The following is a 17,361-nucleotide window of genomic DNA, read 5'->3' on the forward strand; positions in this document are numbered from 1 at the left end:
AGAAAGCTTTGATGGCCACGGCTGCAGCTCCGACACAATTGACTTTTATTTCCTTTCTATCAAAGTAGTCCTGGAGGAAATGGAGCAGGGTAAAAGAATGATGTCACGGAATTCTCGCTTGTAAACTTTATTGTAACTTTCTTCCGCCGCTTCCAGGTTTAGACAATAGAACAAAGTGATGAAAGAACAACAAAATATATCATTAGTTCCCCCAATAAAGTAATTCACGTATACAGTATACATTCTTTTTCACAGTTAACCTAAAGATCACTTTACAACTTGCTTCACTGTGCGCATGCTAACTAAAGGAGAGAAAAACTCTTTTTTTCTTGTATTTTTTTTCTTTTTTATATTTTTTGTTGTTTTTTAAGAGACACTTAAAAATTGTGAAAAAGAAAAAATTAAAAAAAAAATAAAATCCCGAACTAAAGAAAAGAACATAGGTAAGGAAAGTGAAGAGAGAGAAAGAGAAAGAAAGAGAGATAACTATAGCATAAATAGGCAGTTTCATGTTGTTGGGATGTTTGTTTCAATAGCTACCTCCAGTACGAACAGATAAACCACAACAAAAAAAGGTGGAAAATAATAATAATTAAAAAAAAAGTGCACAAATGTAATTTCACGTAACTTCTATAGCATTGAAAGCTATGTTAACCAACCCACCCCCCAGGAAAGAAGAGAGAGACAGAGAGAAAGACAGAGAGAGAGAGAAAATTTCACAGTCATGTTTTACATAAGCTATTGCGTTACACTACCACTAGTTAATAACTGGCAAAAGGCAGGAGAGAGCTCCGGATCACTTTTGCATACTGTTCATTGTATCAAAGGATAATCAGGAAAGTGGTGCTTACAGCTATATTGTTTTACAGCAATAAAAGGGTGGTGGGTTGTTTTTGTTTTTTTTTTCCCTTTCTCTTTTTTTCTATGCATTGTTTTTTCCCCCCACCCCTCCCTTACATTAACTGCCATTAACGTGGGGCTCAAGGGCTCTTCCACCCCAGCAGAGCTTGCCTTTCAGTCCTTAAAAATCCTTTTATTTCTTGTCCGCCTTCTGTGCTTCCCCTTCCTCGTCCACCTCCTGGGCTCTTTCCATTTTCTGTTTTTCCAGTTCTTCCTGCTCGCATTTGCTGCTGGGAAACTTGTCTTTGTTGTTTTCCTTTTTCCATTTCATCCTCCTGTTCTGGAACCAGATTTTGACCTGCCTTTCTGTCAATCCCAGGGCATGCGAGACCTCGATCCTCCGTTTGCGGGTCAGGTAGGGATTAAATAGAAATTCCTTCTCCAGTTCCAGGGTCTGGTAGCGGCTGTAGGTTTGCCTCCCCCTCCTCCGTCCAGCGGCTGCTGGGGAATTGCAAAGGTTGGGTGGAAGAGGAGAAGAAGAGAAGGAGGTTGAAAGATACATAAACCAGGCTCGGGAAGAGGCAGAGAGAGGCTCAAACCCGCTCGCACACACTCACACACACCCCGGCAAGGGAGGGGGAGGAAGGAAGGGACTCGCAGGAGCAAAGGCAGGAAGCAAACGAGGCGAGGGGGAAAGCTCCTGTGGAATATTAGAAAAGGGAAGATGGTTATAAAGGAAAGGGGTTACGGTGGCAGGGGAGGAGGAGGAGAGGGGGGGTCACCCACTCCGAGCAGCCCAGCTAAAGCCTGCACTTGCACACTTATTATTACGCGAATCACACCACCACCACCACCAGCACTCCGGCTTTTTGAGATCCCGCACAAAAGGAAAATAGTGTAAAAATAGCGAGCTGCAGCTCGGGTAGAGCAAGCAGCACCACCCGAAACCCAAAATCAAAAGCAAGACAAAAAATTAAGGGTCCTTTTTTTAAGGCTATAAAAGTGCCATAAACTTTAAGGACGCTTCCTTCCACAGAAAGCCCGGCTCGCTCAGCCCCCAGAAGAAAAGGGCTTATTCAGGGTAATTAAACTATAAAGCAATTTACAAGTGCAAAAGTTTACCCCCATAAAGCAGTAAAATACAGTCACCGGGGAAGAAAAAGGGAACGAAAGAAAGCAAGCAGGCAAGAGGGGCAGAAAGAAAGCAAGGGGGCTACTTTATGGGCTGAGGAAATGCCTCCTCGCTTGTCCTTTCCATCTCGCCTCACCTTGCGGTCGCATCCAAGGGAAAAGCTGGGTCGGAGAAGGGCTCTGTTCCGAGCTCTCCGCCTCCTCTCCAAGGCCGCTGGCAGCAAGCTTGCAGTCCGTGTACTGCACCAAGTCCGACTCCTGGGCGCTGAAGAGGCTCTGCCTTTGCAAGGGGTCGTAGCCATAGAAGTTGCTGGGGTCCCCATGGCACGCCACGGCGCAGGGATTCTGTTGGTAAGGGGAGCTGGAGAGTGAGGATGCTCCGTGGTAGAACTCCTGGATTTGGGTCGGATGCTGGAAGGTGCCCCCCGTGCTGGGTCCGTACACCACCGTGGGTCTGCCCCCAAGATCCTGAGCGAACCCACAGTCATAGTAATTGGGGCGCAAGGAGTCCCCGGTTTTGTATTTGGAGAAGAGTGAGTTGACAAAATAAGAGCTCATTTTAATTTAAATAAGAATATTTGTTTGGAGGAGGAAGAAAACAACCAAGAGCAGCCACCAAAAAAAAAAAAAAAAAAAAAAAAAAAAGGAAAAAAAAAAAAAAGCCAACACCAACCAAACCACGGGAATCTATTAGCAAAAAAAGAAAGCGCTAAGATGCTAAGCAACGACAGTTTGTGATTTCCAGGAATATAAAAGGAGGATATAATCAAAACTCTAAGCCTGCATGATATTGAATTCTTTCCTCCCCCCCACCCCTTAAAAAAAAAAAAAAAAAAAAAAAAAAATCGCCACTTAAAGAGTTCTCGCTTTACATTTCCAAGAAGAGATGCCAGTTCATAAACAGTTTTCAGTGATTTACTTCAGCGCAAATGAGTTGTTTCATATTTTGCAGTGTCTTTTCATGATCATTTGCATCTATTACCAAAACCTCATCCTATTGGCTTCTCCTTACTCCACACGGACTCTGCACTGCATGATTGTGAAAGGAAGAGTGTGAGAGAATAAAGAAGGAAAAGCAAGCGAGGGGGAGCGAGAGAGGGAGAGAGAGCGAGAGAGAGAGAGAGAGAGGGGAAGAGAGAAGGAGGTGGGGTGAATATACGGATTAAATATGTTTAACTACCTACATTAATGAGATATCGCTTGCCTCACAACAAATCACATACCTAGACCACCCCAAAGATTGATTTTTGGGGAGTGTTGGAAAATTAAAGAGAAGCGCTCGCAGTCGTTAATTTCAAAATTTTAACGAGGCAGTTTTAGCCTTTTTAAATGTCAGGGTCGCTTTGGAAAACTGTAAAAGAACACGATTTAATTGCTACCAGTTTTAAAAGGTCCTATAAATGTAATTGGTATTTTAATACAAGTTATCAAATCATACAGCTTCTTACCCTAAACATATTTTAAAACAAACGAGGTAGTCATATTTAACATTTTAATGATCAATTTCCTTATTATTGATAAAGGTTTAACTATCACATGAAGGGAATTGCATTTGTAATAGCCCAAAAAAAGGCTGTAAACTGTTTAACAAACTATAAAACGCCATAAAGCCAGGGATGTTGTTGTTGTTTATACCGCACTACATAAAAGCCGTTAGGATTTTACGAGTTCGTTCCTCCACTGCTATAAACCAGAGGTTTCGATTGGACCCGTCCACATTACAGCGAGATGTTGAGGTGTCAATATTGAATTAAAATGATTATAGTTTTTCATATATAACATTGACTTTTTGTGTCTCTCCCGCAGCCCCCTCCCCGCCTCTTCCCCCACCGAGGACTTGTTCAAGATGTGGTCGGGGATGATTGCGAATTCAAAGTATTGTGTCGCTTATCACCTCCAGAACAGAACCTTTATGGTCAGTAACTGATGGCTGTGCCCTACCTCACCCCCTCCTCAATAACTTCCATTCTGTCTTTTTTTTTTTTTTTTTTTTTTTTTTAATTTTTTGTTCTTCTTTATTTACTTATTGTTGCATGATACTCCTGATGAAAACTGGGGAGAAGTGGGGGGCTGGCTTTCTGTTTTATTGGCATTTGGTAAGAACGGAGAAAACTTACCCCGAAGATGCCAACGCTGCAATTTTCCACCATCTAAACACACAGGGGGTATATTTTGAAATTCATTTATTGCAGTCAGCAAATATTACTCAGATGTATTTCAGCTAATAACGACACCAAACCCTCCCAACCCAAACGCTGCCTCACATCCACGACGTCCCTCCAAGCCCTTCGCAATCCCGGCTATATTTTCCAATCCCTCAACCTTTAATAGGAGTTAAAGACACTTCTTAAAACCTCTGTATTATTTCCCACCCTCCCTGTGCTCTGGGTAGATTTCTGCAGTTTCCCATTGCTTCCGTCTGCGCGGTTTCTACTCGAGAAATGTGAATTAGGGACGGTTTTACCCGCCCTGAGCTGAAGGAAAATTTTCATCCTTCACAACACGGAAAAGAGGCAAAACTTGAAATGTTTCGATTTGTCTGTCTTGCCAGGGCTTTGGTAAAAATAATACTTGCCTTCAAATTGGCAGTGGGAAATGGGCAGGGAATTAAGAAAGGCAAAAATAAAGAAAGAAAAAGAGAAAGAAAAAAAAGAAAACAAAGATGGTAACAGAATAAAACTTTAAAACCTTCCTTAGAAAAATAATTTAAGTAAATACATTTTCTTTATTTTGTGTAGGGATAATTTCAGTCGAGTCTAAGAGCCTTTTCAAGTAATTATTGTTGCTGGAGCACTTGCAGTGGTATAATTAAGGCTTTTTCCCCCTAAAAGACAAGTTAACATTTTATTTTTCTCAACACTTTTATTGTCGATTGAGCAGATTTTGGTTTCATCTTTGAACATAAAACCCCAGAAATGGTGCACAGAAGTAAACAGAGCTTTGCAGCCAGACGGGGGGATGCTCGGTGCTGGAAGTTTCAAAATAGAAAGGGAAAAAAAAAATTGGAATTGAGTAAAGTATTTGCAGAAAACAAGCTGTGTTCTTCTCCCCGTGTTCACAGGAGTACCTCCATCTCTTGAAGTTTGTGAAGTGAAAAAATCGGAGCAATTCCCATCCTTCCGTGGACCCACGAAGGCTGGGAGTGAAGTTGTTCTTGGAAGTTAATATTTTTATCAAGTGCAGTAGAATTTTATGGTCATGATGTGCTGGTAACTCACCAATGCACCAGAAATCAATGGCTGATCTTAAATCATTCCCCTACTGTACTCAGATTCCTGATGAAAGCAAAATGTTTCTATTATAAGAAAAAGCAAGTGGGGATGTGTGTGAGAGGAAGAAGATAATTTATAAATACCCAGTAGAGGAAAGATTTATTAGGAATTTAAAAAAATAAATAAAATAAAAAAATCCCTTTCCTAAGTAAATCTGAACTTTTCACTACTCTCCATTTTACTGACAACAACCAGGCAGGATTTTTCTTTATTTTCTCCACCTCTTGATGTTTACATTTGTATTTCATTTTATAGCATTTCAAGAGACTCTTGAGATGCTTCAACTTTGCTTTTTAAAACAAGATACCACATCCTGTCCTGTTGTGGCTATCGGTTTAATTTGTAACTTTCTACCCCAGAACGTTGCTGCCCCGGGAAGGAGCTCATTTTCTGGTGTAACTTCAAAGAAACAGTTATTCAGAAAATACCTGTTTCCAAGGTTTTAAAACAGCGTAGTATTGAAAAGATTGTCAATATTCCCTTTTATGTTATTTGTAGCTAAAAGACGCTGCATGTCTGCAGAGTTTTTGTCCTGTTATTTTGGGGAACCAAAAGGCCAAAATAAAAGTGAACTAACGGAGTTTTAAGTTTATATTTTTGCTGCCACTGTCTCAGTACAACGTTTGTCACAAAACCATGCTAAATTAACAGCATTTTGGATTAATTTCCTGTTTCGTAGCGTTTAAAAAAATTTTCCACACATATTAAGTGGGGACCGTGGGCAAAGACCATTGGCATTAGCAAAACAGAGCAACTAGACCAAAAATAACCAGTTCAACTTTAAAAAAAAAAACATGTCTTGGCTTTTCTTCGGGAATGTCTGTGAGTCTAGAACCTATAAAATAAAGAGCCGAAAAGGCACCGCTCATCCTCAGCGCTGAGGGAAAGAGGTACAGAAAATGTCCTGCTTCTGTGTGCGCTTTTTTCCCCCCCGAAATCTTCGAGTTTATCTCTTTTCCAGACGTGCAAATACAAATCTTTGCTTTGGGGACGATTCATCTCTCATCCCACCTCAAATACCAGCAGACGAAACCGAAGATTCTTTATTTTATGCCTCCTTTTTAGAAGAGGTATCTATTCGAAAAGTCCCACCTCTCCCCGCATCCCAGAGCCTCCAGTTTAACTCTTTTATTATTATTATTGTTTTGTCCTTTTCTTTTCCGTCCTCACACAATTTACCGTGGCGGGGAAATAAAAAATAGATGTGACCTATAAAATGGGGAAAGTAGCTAGAATTAACCCTATATTTGATGCCCGGGGTTTATTCCTCCTCGCCAGCAACCAGCCCCGCTGGTTCATGACATCAAGGTATTGCGCGGAGCCCCGCGTCTGAGCGCGGGAGAAGCGCGTCAAGCATGGAGCAAGATCGCCACCTTGCGGTGCAACGCGGAACCGCAGCCAGCCCAGGTTCGGGGGGGGGGGGGGATGTGCGGAATTTATTGGAGAGGGGCGTAAAAAAAAGAGGGGGGGACTCCTCGTGGACCTGGGGAAATAAAGCCGAGTAAAAGCAAAGGGTGGTAAGGGAGAAAAAAGGAAAAAGAAAAAAAAAAAAAAAAAAAAAGAAGAGGGATGAAAAGGAAAACTGAAAATTTAATTCCTCCTCCCAGCAGCGCTGCAGTTTTACGCGCAGAAGTTGCTCCGCGAGGCAATAAAAGAGGCAAAGTGGGTTTGCTTTTGAAAAACCTCTATTGTTTCAAATTCCGAGACTAAACAATTGGTCATTCTGCTCTGGAGGGGGAAGGCCAGAGCTGTAAACCCATAAAGAGCTTCCCAAGCCCAGACGTCTCGCCAGAACTTGGAGTGTGGGGGTGCCCCTGTGTGTGTGCGCCTTGTTCTTGTTGCGGCTCCGCATTCCGGCAGCCTGGAATTGCTTTAAAGGAAAAAAGAAAAAGGAAAAAAGATAAACGAAGAAAGAAGGGAGAACAGAACAAAACACCCACAAACAAACAAACGAAAAACAACCCAAAACAAAACAAAAAGAACAAAGGGAATCATCCAGAGCGCTGGATTGTCACGGCATCTGCAAGAGAAGAATAAATTAGCGAAAGTCCCTCCCCACCCTTTCTCTCCCTCTCCCCTCCACCTCCTTACTTTTTAAACTACCCCTCCCTTAAGAAAGAATAGGAAAAACCGAAAAAACAAAAAAATAATAATAAGGGAAGGTTGTATGTAACAGAAGAAGAAATAAGAGAATTTGCATGTTGGGTTTCCCCACATTCCCAAGTCGTTGTAGTAATTTAGGAGTTCCTGAAAGTTTTCTTGCACTGTTTGCTTTACAGCCGTTTAGTTCCTTAACCTTCAGAAATTTATACCCTATAAAGTTTTATAGCGGTCATATTCTTTTATTGCAGCACACTGCACTGAATTTTCCTCTTTTTTTTTTCTTTTTTTTTTTTTCTTTTTTTTTCCTTTTTTTATGACAAGTTACTTCCCTTTTTCTCTCTTCCCTCAGTAAGCTTCAAATATCTTTCTTCTTTTGTTTTCTTTTCAGAGCTGCCCCAAAGAAAGGACTTTTTTTTAAAAAAAAAAGAAGTGAAATATCGCCTTTTAGAGCGCCCATTATGTTAAAAATTAGTAGAAAGAGATTCTTGGTTATATTTCTCACTACCTGCTTCCTGCAGGGCTGAGCAAATTTTAGGGTTTGTTTGTTTTTTTTAAATATAGAGATACAAACACTTCCCAAGCTTTTGTATTTCTTCATGAGTAATAAAACTCAATAATAAAACGTCAAACGAATTTAGGGACGGAATTAGAAGAATCACTCCTGGAACCCTTGGAAAAAGGAACCGCGTGTCAAATCCGAGGTGATACCAAGCAGGGAAAGCGGGGTGGGGTTTCTTACTGTTTGTTTTTAGCTTTCTAATTTGCTTTTAGCGAAGTTTTCCTTGGGCGAGAGGAGAATAAACCAAAGGAAGTCAAATCAAATCAACCCACCCCACGCCTTTACTCCTGGTCCCCTAAGGCTGATGGCAGGATTGCAAAGCCTAAACCCCCAAAAGCAAACAAATAAACAAGCAAACACCGAGAAACGGAACCAGAGATGAGCGATCTCAAATCTAAAAATAAGAACTAAAAAATATTGAAAAGGGCAGCAAGTTTGCGTGGGACCAAGGAAACACTTAGTACATTGGAGAGGGATTATTTCCACTTGTCTTTTTTTTTTTTTTTTTTTTTTTTTTTCCTAAGGAGAAAATTGATTCTTCTAATACACCTAAGGAGCCGCTAAAGAACGCAGGAAAACACAAGGAAAATATTTCTGAAATTTTAGATGAAGCAGTATAACACAATGACATATCGGTGCTGTTGTTCTAAAATCGATTTTTATTCTGGAGCATTAAACATCTCTGGAAAATACATCGGGGCTGATGCTACAGAATACAGGTTGGGGGGTTTTTTTCCAACTTTTTTTTTTTTTTTTTTTTTTTATGTAAGCATATTTCCTAGTAAAATGAACTAGCATTTTAAATTCTATTTTAAAAGAACCTTATATTGTCATCTTAAAAATATCCGTTCTTTACCACAATTCTAAGGAAAGTGAAAAACATTTCTAAATCCCAGTGGCCGATAGGTTGCAAACATCAATTAGGTCACGGAAATGCGTCTGAAAAATATAGTAATGAGGATTTAGGCAAGTCCATACTCAGTTCAAGAGACGAGGAATACATCAATTCAGCATGAAGCAGACTTGAAATCCATCCATCCTTGAGAAGAACCAAACAAAAGTGAAAAATCTGACTGCTCAGCATAAACAGTTAAATCATCTTTTTCGACCCACTCTTTTTTCTTTTTAAATAAATCCAGATTTAGAGAAACAGTCCTGCTGCTACCAATTTTTTTTTTTTTTTTCCCCCCTTCTTAAAATGTCTCCGAACCAGCTTTTCTTAATTGAATTTGGAGGAAGGAGATTAGAAACTTTGACACAGGGTGAAGTTTGGGTGCATTTAACTCCTTCCGGCAACAGAACAGTTAAATTTTGAAGCCCCCAAGGAGCTACTTCATGACGGAAAAGTTTTACACGAGAAAGTCTGGGGCATTAAAAACAAACAAACAAACAATTAAAACTTTCTGAGGAATGATCTTAAGTACTTCAGGTCTGGATTCAGATCGAGGGAAAGATTATTTTTGTGGGGGCTTTTGGTTTGTTTTTTTTTTTTAACCTCTTTCAAGGGGAATTAAAGAGGTGGAAATCTCCACGCACCGAGGAGCAGCTACTTGATTCTTATCTCTGGACTGGGGCTGAGGAAATCGGGGGGGAGAGGGGGAAAAAAAAAAAAAAACCACACCAAAAAAACAAATGCAAGCAGGAGCACTTCCCAAACCCGCGAATTTGCCTGTCGTTTCTTCTCAGAGCAGCCTCTGTTCAGCAGTGGTCTCACAAAACCTGGCTCTAAGGACACACAAGTTTGTCGCTTCTGAAATCTGTGCTGGTTCCTCCACATGTGCAGCAGAAATCAACTTCTTTTCACTACACTTTTTCCCCAACACCACCACATTGAAAACAAGCCACCTTGCACTCGCCTTGTTCCTAGAAAGCCTTCTGGCAGCTAAATATACAAATTTGCACACTAAGAAAACGAGAGAGGTTTATTTCGATATTTTTTTCCAGCCACTATCAACTGCAGAATTCTTCGCATACTTTAAAAAAAAAAAAAAAAGCCACAGTAGAAACAGAAAACGAGCTTCAACATTCACAGAAACACAACCACAAACACAGTTTACAATACCCACCATATAATCAACTGGTACTAAACCCCCCAACCCCTCCCCAAACCCCCTCCCACCTCCCACCCCCCTTCCCAAAACAAAGTTAAGTCTTACAGAGATAAAGAGAAACCAGTCCCGCACGGGCGGGTTGGAAAAACCTCCAGTGGATCTGTTAGATGAGAAATCAGCTCCGGCCGGCATGGCATGAAACCAGCGAGGTCCAAACTTGTAACCCTAAAACCTCCTTCTGGATGAGGACTGGGGGGAGGAGGGGGGAGCATCCCGGAGCCGCCGTATCCTCCGGTGCCACCCGCGGGAGGAGGCTCCTGCCCCGGGGAAAAGGCGGATCCCGGCCCCAGGGTGGCACCGGTTCCCGGAGGAAAGAGGGTGGCAATGGGAAAAGATGCCGGGAGTATGCTTCAGGCGAAAAAAAAAAAAACAAAAACAAAAATTAAAGACAAAATAAAATATAAAACTAAACCCCCACCCCAACAAAACCCCGCAGCCATTCAAGTACTAAAAGCATCTCAGCAAACAGAAGGGGGAAGAAATCCACTCAGGCTGGAGTTGGCACTTTATCTCTGCAACAGCCTACTGCTTTAGGAAAAGTCAATTCACAATAAATTATAAATATGCTAGCACTAAGAACACAACCTTCCCTTCCCCTAACAGCTCTACTAAGGTAGTATTTTAACTAGAAAATCCCATTCTTCCTCTCCTCTAAAAGTTAGGAATAAGTTGGCAGGGGTTCTTCCGCCCCTTTTTCTCCTAAATAATTTACAATGCGGCTCTAAGAGTGCCCCCCACACACTCTCCAGCCTCCCTCCCCGTCTTTTCTCCTCTTCCAAGTGACCCACTATAAAACTACCAGATGAGGAGGTTTGCCTGTAAAGATCCTACTAAACTTTCAGGTCAATGTCACATATCTGCCCTGTCAGGTTTCGAATAAAAATAGCGCATGATCATAATTAAAAAAAAAACAAAACAAAACAAAACAAAAAAACCCAAACACAACAGCAACAACAAAAATTTAAAAAGGATAAAATTAAAAAAAACAAACCCAACGCCGCTGGGAGCTGGGCTGTCATTACAAGACTACCCCGGTATAAAGTTGGAGAATTGAAAATGATTTGTTGGGTGCAATTAAAATCAAGTCTTACGAATGTGTCTGTCTTTCAGTAGTTTAATGAAAATCGTCTTGTTCCTTGGACACTCAACGTGTGAGTCTGAGTGTGCTGGAGAAGTGTGTGCGCGCCGGGGTTGGAGTGAATGTTCGAGAGAATCATTGTCCTTACGTGGAGAAAGAAAGAAAGAAATAAAGACAGACAGCGAGGTTTGGTGGGGGCTTGGGCCAAGGGTTGTTTTTTGGGGCCGTTTGGATTTGCCGTCTTGCTTTCTGCAGAGAAAATGCAGTCAGGGAAACCTGCTGCTCAGACAGGAGCCTGTGTCTGTGTTACACAGTAGGGAGAAGAAAAGAGAAAGGGGAAAAAAAAAAACAAAAAAACACCCAGCATGTGTCCCCAAAAAGGAGCTGCAGTTTTGGGTAGGTTGCCTCCTAGGTGGCAATACTAAGAGTAAAAAAAGAGGAAGAAGCAACATCTCCCATGCAAAGGTGGAGATGGGACGTGGGGTGGATTTCCCCGCGTGTCTGGGGGGGGTTGGCAACTCTACAGGGGGGGTGCGCGGGCGCGGAGGCTGGGAGTAGAGGGGGACAGGGGGGAGGATGCTGCTTTTCTGGAAATTTTTTTTCGTGTATTTTTTTTTCTCTCTCTCTCTTTTTTTTTTTTTTTTTTTTTTTTTTTCATTCTTTGCCCTGTTCCTTGTTCATTTTCTTCATTTTCATCCTTCGGTTCTGAAACCAGATTTTGACTTGTCTCTCACTCAGGTTGAGGAGTCTGGCCACTTCGTGTCTACGGTCCCTCGTCAGGTACATATTGAATAAAAACTCCTTCTCTAGTTCCAGGGTCTGGTATTTGGTGTAAGGGCATCGTTTTTTCCTGGAGGAACGGGCGTGAAGCCAGCTGGCAGCTGGGTTGGCTGAAAGAAAAGCAGCGAGATCAATACGATGCAGCTCGGAGTGTTTCTCAGAAGGTTTCAATCATCCCATCAAAAATATTAAGATTATGCATACACATATGCACGCCTCGGCTGAAAAAAAAAAAAAAAACTCCCTGCAGGAGGAGAGAGCAGCAGAGGCCATGAAAATCAGACAGGAGAATCAGGATGAGCAGATGGAGGGGGGGGAACTGCTCCTGAAATCCCACTGACCCTCCCGTGGGGTGGGTAGGGGGTGCTGGGACCCCCGGCCCTGAGTTGATTTTAAGCACAGATTTGGGTGGCTGTCCACTCGTGGCTTTATGCACACGCGTGTGGGTCCACACACACATTTCCATGCACACAGGGTTATGCACACATGTGTTCCCAAGCACACGCGTGTCCCTCCACCCCCTCCCGTGCACACACGTGTGTTTGGGTGCACACGTGTTACTGAGCTCCCCTCACCATCCCCCCCGGATCCATCTGTACCAGGTAAAAATCCACAAGCATTTCAAGATTTGCATAACGCCCATCTGCACGTTATGCACTTGAAATACAAAGATACCAGGGAAAAAAAAACAAAAACAAAAACAAAAAACCCCCAAAAAACCAAACAGATATTATAATTTTCTTTTTTTCCCAGCCGTTTTTTCCCACGTGTCTCCAGATTCACTCCTCAAGACACATCCCGCCAAGAAAAAAGAGCAAAAACAGGGGATCTGGAGAAACCTTGCATAAATACTGGCTGTTTTGTTTTGGTTCTGTTTTGTTATGAGGCAGGGAAAGCTCTCGATACAATAAACATCCTCTGAGGGCTGGATGGACTCTGCTGACGGAGATCTGGACAGTGTTACCGGAAGACGCGGAGATTTGCAGGGCTGCAAATGCAGCAAAAAAATAACTAACAGGCTGCCCGTCAGCCTGGCGTGTGGGAGAAGTTACGTGGGAATCTTTTGGAAAATAAAAGTAATTGTAATAATGTAATAGTAATAACAAAAGGACATTTCAGGAATTAGGCTGCTCAGGGAGGGGAGGAGGGAGAAAACATTTTTGGGAGCAGAAAGCACCAGACAGGGTGGTGGTGAAGGTCGCACCCAAAGGTGAAGTGGGCTTGGGGTAAATAATAGAGCATTTGCTAATCACATGCAAATATTAGCTGACCGTTGGGTAACTGAGAGGCGGGAAGGAGGAAAACGAAGGGTTGGAGACAGACCACGTATTTCTATTTTATTTCCTTTGCCTCCTCTGAAATTATGACTGAAGCCATAAACCTTTACACCAATTAAATGGGCCATTATAAATATATACATACACACACGCGCGCCCCATCAGAACGTTTCCTCGCCAGAAAATGAAATATATTGAATATTTTTTAAAAAATATTCCGCTTAATCTTCCCCTGTAAGTACTGCCTCTTACAAATTTGCACGGCTATTTCCTTAATGTAATTGACTTGATCTAATATGCAGAATTAAATATTAAAGAGGAAGAAAGCTGTTAATAATTGATACTGTTAATCCTGCTCCCCATCCTTTAATGGCAACGGAGAGCTCAGCTTCATAATAGATTTTTTATTCGTTTTGGGGTGTTTTTTTTTTTCTTATGGTTAAAATATAAGAAATTTTAACGCCAACGTTGCTTTATCTGCTCACTACACACAAACGCCTAAACAGAAGCGTGAATGGGAAGAGGTTCTGGCATACCTTTTATTTAAAATTCAGCAAATAAATTACCAGATCCCTCTGCCATACACAGGGAGGAGATTAATTCTTGCGAAATACTTTCAAAAAATTGAAGGAGTCAGGAAAATTGGTGGGAGTAGTTTCTGCAAAAGAGCTCCGTCTTCCAGCCCTGGCAGGCTCTCAACATCAGCCCAAATTAAACTATTATTTAAAACAAAATGTGCGTCGTAACCACATGCCATAGAAACCACACAGCATCTTGTTCACCCGGGTCCCTGCACTTCCTTATAACTTAATAACATTTTCTTGGACAAGATTTTTATATATTCAATTTCAGGGACATTGAGCACAAGAACCTGGAGATTTAATTCTCTCCAATCATTCACCTCACGGTTGCAGTTTGTTCTGGATCTCTGCCCAGTACAATAGAATAGGAGTTTCTTTTTGTGTGTGTGTGAGAGTGTGTGTGTGGCTGTGGGAAGTTAAATGATAGGAAAAGAAAAAAAAAAAAAAAGAAAAGAAAAGAAACGAAAAAAAAGAGGAGACTAGAAAAGAGGAGAAAGGAGAAGAGAAGAGAAAAGGAGAGAAGAGAAGAGAAGAGAAGAGAAGAGAAGAGAAGAGAAGAAAAGAAAAGAAAAGAAAAGAAAAGAAAAGAAAAGAAAAGAAAAAATAGAAAGTCACCATAACATCCTGCACACTGAGGGAAGGAAATCATGAGGGGTGAGAATATACTGGATTTTGAATCCTCTGGTTGCAGTGGCAACCTCTGGTGCTGTTCCACATTGAGGTGGGGGCAAAAACTGGAAGTTAATTCAAGGGGAAAAAAAGAATGAGTGTGTCAGTGTGTCCTACACAGACTCCGAGGAGTTCTGCCCTCGGCGGGGGCTGCTGCTCTTCCAGATTAGAAAAGTTCAGCCCTCACTGCAAAATATTAACCGTGAGGGTGAAGCCAAGTTTTGCCTTTTGCCTCCTGCTCGGGCTCTGGTTTTACCTTTCAGATGGAACCCAGGTACCAACCTGGTCGGCACGAGGTGGAGATACTGATTCTTTCTCACTCAAACGCCATTGCTTTGTTATTATAATTATTATTATTATAATTATTAGTATTATCATCACTATTATTATTATTAATAGTATTGTTAGTAGCATTATGGATAGTAATAAAGATTTTCAAGGCGAATGACTGGGTTTTTTTTCCTCTATTTCGTGAAAAAAATCACATAATGAAGTTTAACTGTTTACCCAATCTGGCTACATTACAAATAAAAGCTAATTAAGTTGGAAGCAAACCCTCCCCTCTCCCTCCTCTTTTTTTTTTTTTTTTTTTTTTTTTTTTTTTTTTTTTTTTTTTCTGACTAGGAAGGAGCGTGGCTTTGAAATATTCATACGCTGAATCGCTTCATTTAATAAACAATCAAAAAAAAAAACAAACCAAAAAAAACCCAAACAAACGCAAAACTAAACAAAAAACCCGAACCAACAAACCCAAAACAACAACAGCAAACCCAAACCACAACAACACAAATAAAGAAGAAGACTCATCAAGAGAGGCACCAGCAGAAGCCCGGAAGGAGCTGAGGAGGGGAGCGAATTCGTCCCCGCAACCACCGGGGTGCAGCGGGGCGGCGGGCGCGGAAAAGCCCCCGCTGCTGTTTACTTCCCCCACGTGAACCTTTTCCTCCGTAATTTCTCCTCTTTCCCCCCTTCTTCCTTCTCCTTCTCTCCCCCATCCCCTCCCACCGCCACCCTCCGCTCCCCGTCCCCTGCCCCTTTCTCCCCGCCATTCCCTGGCTCCCCCCGTCCCTTCCCCATCCCCACCGCCAGCACCCGCGCAGATTTACTCCCGCTTACTAAAGTGGTCTCTGCTGCCGGAGCCAGCGCTCTGTAGGAAAGAGGATGACTCGCTCCGGCTTTTGTCCGCTCTGGACTCTGTTTCAGCATCAGAGACGACGCTCATTTTTATTTTTATTTCCCGGCAGAGACAATGCCACCCCTCTCCCCTCCCCACCTCTCCCCTTAGGTTGGCATCAGCCAGCTGAGACTTTTCTTTAAGCCCTGATTTTCAACTTTTCCGCAGCATTGTCCCCTTTTATTGCACCTCCTCCAGCTTTTATACTGTTTACTTCCTCACTTTTATAACTTACTTTGATCTGTCCTGTCTTTGTCTTCGCTTCCTTCACAAACTTTATTGTCCTCGAAGCTGGGCCTTTGATTGGAAACGATCCCTTCCCTTGCAGCAGAAGTTTCTAAATTGTACTCCTGTGTTCCCTGTTTATGGACATCCCCGGAACGGCCCAGCAGCGGTTCTGCCTTAACAGATCCCTGCCCGGGGAGGTTCTCTGCTCTGGGTACTGGATCCAGCCAGCTCCGGAGATACCTGCTATCGGATGGGACGCTTTGATGTTGAATATATGGATGGTAGACGGCAGGAAGGGTACCAGAAGAATGTGGATTCAAAGGAGTCCAGGAGGCGCTGAAAACTGGAGGTTTTGGCTGAAAACTACAGGAGGGGAATTCTAGATGCTCATTGTGCCCAGCTTGCCTGGAACTTGTATATTGCCCAGATGAAAATTTAGCTGAAGGCGAGTCTTCACTTTCATGACTTATAATAGAGTCGACATAGTAATTGCTAAGAGTCCCAGAAATGGACATTCTCAGACATCATACAAAGCACGGTTCAATGAAGGGAAAAAAATATATAGGACAGATCTAGATTTGTACTCTACCCCCTTCTCCAACTTCCCAGCCAACAAAGTACAGTTGGGCTGCTGTGTTGTGAGCTCCCAGCAAAATGATTGGTCAAACTTTTTTCGTGTGCCTGATAAAGCGTCAGTCTCGGCGTAAATCAATCGAAGCCGAGGGGGCTGCGCTGCGCTGTCATCCGCCCTTGCATTCCATATCAAGGATGGATTGTTTTATGTTTATGCAATGTTGCAAAACGTCAGGAGTTTCGAAAAAAAAGACCAAACGGGCAGAGCTGGGGCTAATATCCCTTCCTAGATTTGCTCCAGAAATATTATTTGGAGGAGGTTCGAAAGGGGGGGGGGGGGAGGGATTTTTTTTTTTTTTTTTTTTTTTTTTTTTTAAGAGAAAGATGCTGATGTGCTCGCTTTGCCTTTAATAACCATCATGGGGGAACAGAGATAAAAGCTATTCTTCACCATTCGGGCTCCAGAGTACGATAGCAAAAAAAACAGAGAATAAGTAACAAACTACCACCCCCCCCCACCCCTCCCCCGGCGCCGTGATTTCATACACATAATATACGTGTGGGTGCGTTACAGGCATATAGATATAAATGCTCACATATAGGCGCTTTTGCGAAGAACAAGAGGTAGCAAGAGAGGTGGGGAGGGTGTTATAAATAATTAACCAGCTAGGATGGGAAAATGAATGGTTAACGTGGCAAAATAATTAGGGTAAATATGAAATTTAAAATGTCACTGGCACGGGAGTGCCATCGCAACTTTGATCAGCGAGCTGCCGAGCCCCCACCCCTCTTGACATCCAAACCCTGCCTTAGACTTTAGGCTTTTATATATATATATATATATATATAAATACCTTAAACATATTTCTGCATATGAACATATGTTCGCACGTTTCGCGGCATGATCTCAAGGTTGCTTTGCTCGGGCTAAAATAGTTTCCCACATTGCTGAAATCAGAAGCCTTCATTTAACTTTACAAGGCTA

At 42.2% G+C, this 17,361-nt stretch overlaps 2 protein-coding genes across 3 annotated transcripts; both read right to left on the reverse strand.

The window, feature by feature from the left end:
* Nucleotides 1–111: 111 nt before the first annotated feature.
* HOXB8 (homeobox B8) lies at nucleotides 112–3,783 on the reverse strand. 2 transcript variants are annotated; one of them, XM_071728752.1, is made up of 2 exons: nucleotides 2,109–3,783; nucleotides 112–1,338 (listed from the first exon to the last, which is right to left on the reverse strand). In XM_071728752.1, the coding sequence occupies exons 1-2, from the start codon at nucleotides 2,527–2,529 to the stop codon at nucleotides 1,034–1,036; spliced, it is 726 nt and encodes a 241-aa protein (XP_071584853.1). In that variant the 5' UTR covers nucleotides 2,530–3,783; the 3' UTR covers nucleotides 112–1,033. The 2 variants fall into 2 exon arrangements, with proteins under 2 accessions (XP_071584853.1, XP_071584851.1); XM_071728750.1 differs by having other exon boundaries at nucleotides 112–1,341.
* Nucleotides 3,784–11,114: 7,331 nt separating this feature from the next.
* HOXB9 (homeobox B9) lies at nucleotides 11,115–16,892 on the reverse strand. Its single transcript, XM_071728422.1, has 2 exons — nucleotides 15,811–16,892; nucleotides 11,115–11,984 (listed from the first exon to the last, which is right to left on the reverse strand). The coding sequence occupies exons 1-2, from the start codon at nucleotides 16,316–16,318 to the stop codon at nucleotides 11,749–11,751; spliced, it is 744 nt and encodes a 247-aa protein (XP_071584523.1). The 5' UTR covers nucleotides 16,319–16,892; the 3' UTR covers nucleotides 11,115–11,748.
* Nucleotides 16,893–17,361: the final 469 nt, after the last annotated feature.

Source organism: Heliangelus exortis, chromosome 29, assembly GCF_036169615.1.
Source record: "Heliangelus exortis chromosome 29, bHelExo1.hap1, whole genome shotgun sequence".
Lineage (NCBI taxonomy): Eukaryota > Metazoa > Chordata > Aves > Apodiformes > Trochilidae > Heliangelus > Heliangelus exortis.

Excerpts from the sequence above, each read along its gene's own strand:
- HOXB8 (XM_071728750.1), bottom strand. The coding sequence starts at position 2,529 with ATGAGCTCTTATTTTGTCAACTCACTCTTCTCCAAATACAAAACCGGG. Across the intron at positions 1,342-2,108 it reads CCCTTGGATGCGACCGCAAG|CAGCCGCTGGACGGAGGAGG; the intron begins GTGAGGCGAGAT and ends GCAATTCCCCAG.
- HOXB9 (XM_071728422.1), bottom strand. The coding sequence starts at position 16,318 with ATGTCCATTTCTGGGACTCTTAGCAATTACTATGTCGACTCTATTATA. Across the intron at positions 11,985-15,810 it reads CAAAGACAGGACAGATCAAA|CCAACCCAGCTGCCAGCTGG; the intron begins GTAAGTTATAAA and ends CTTTTCTTTCAG.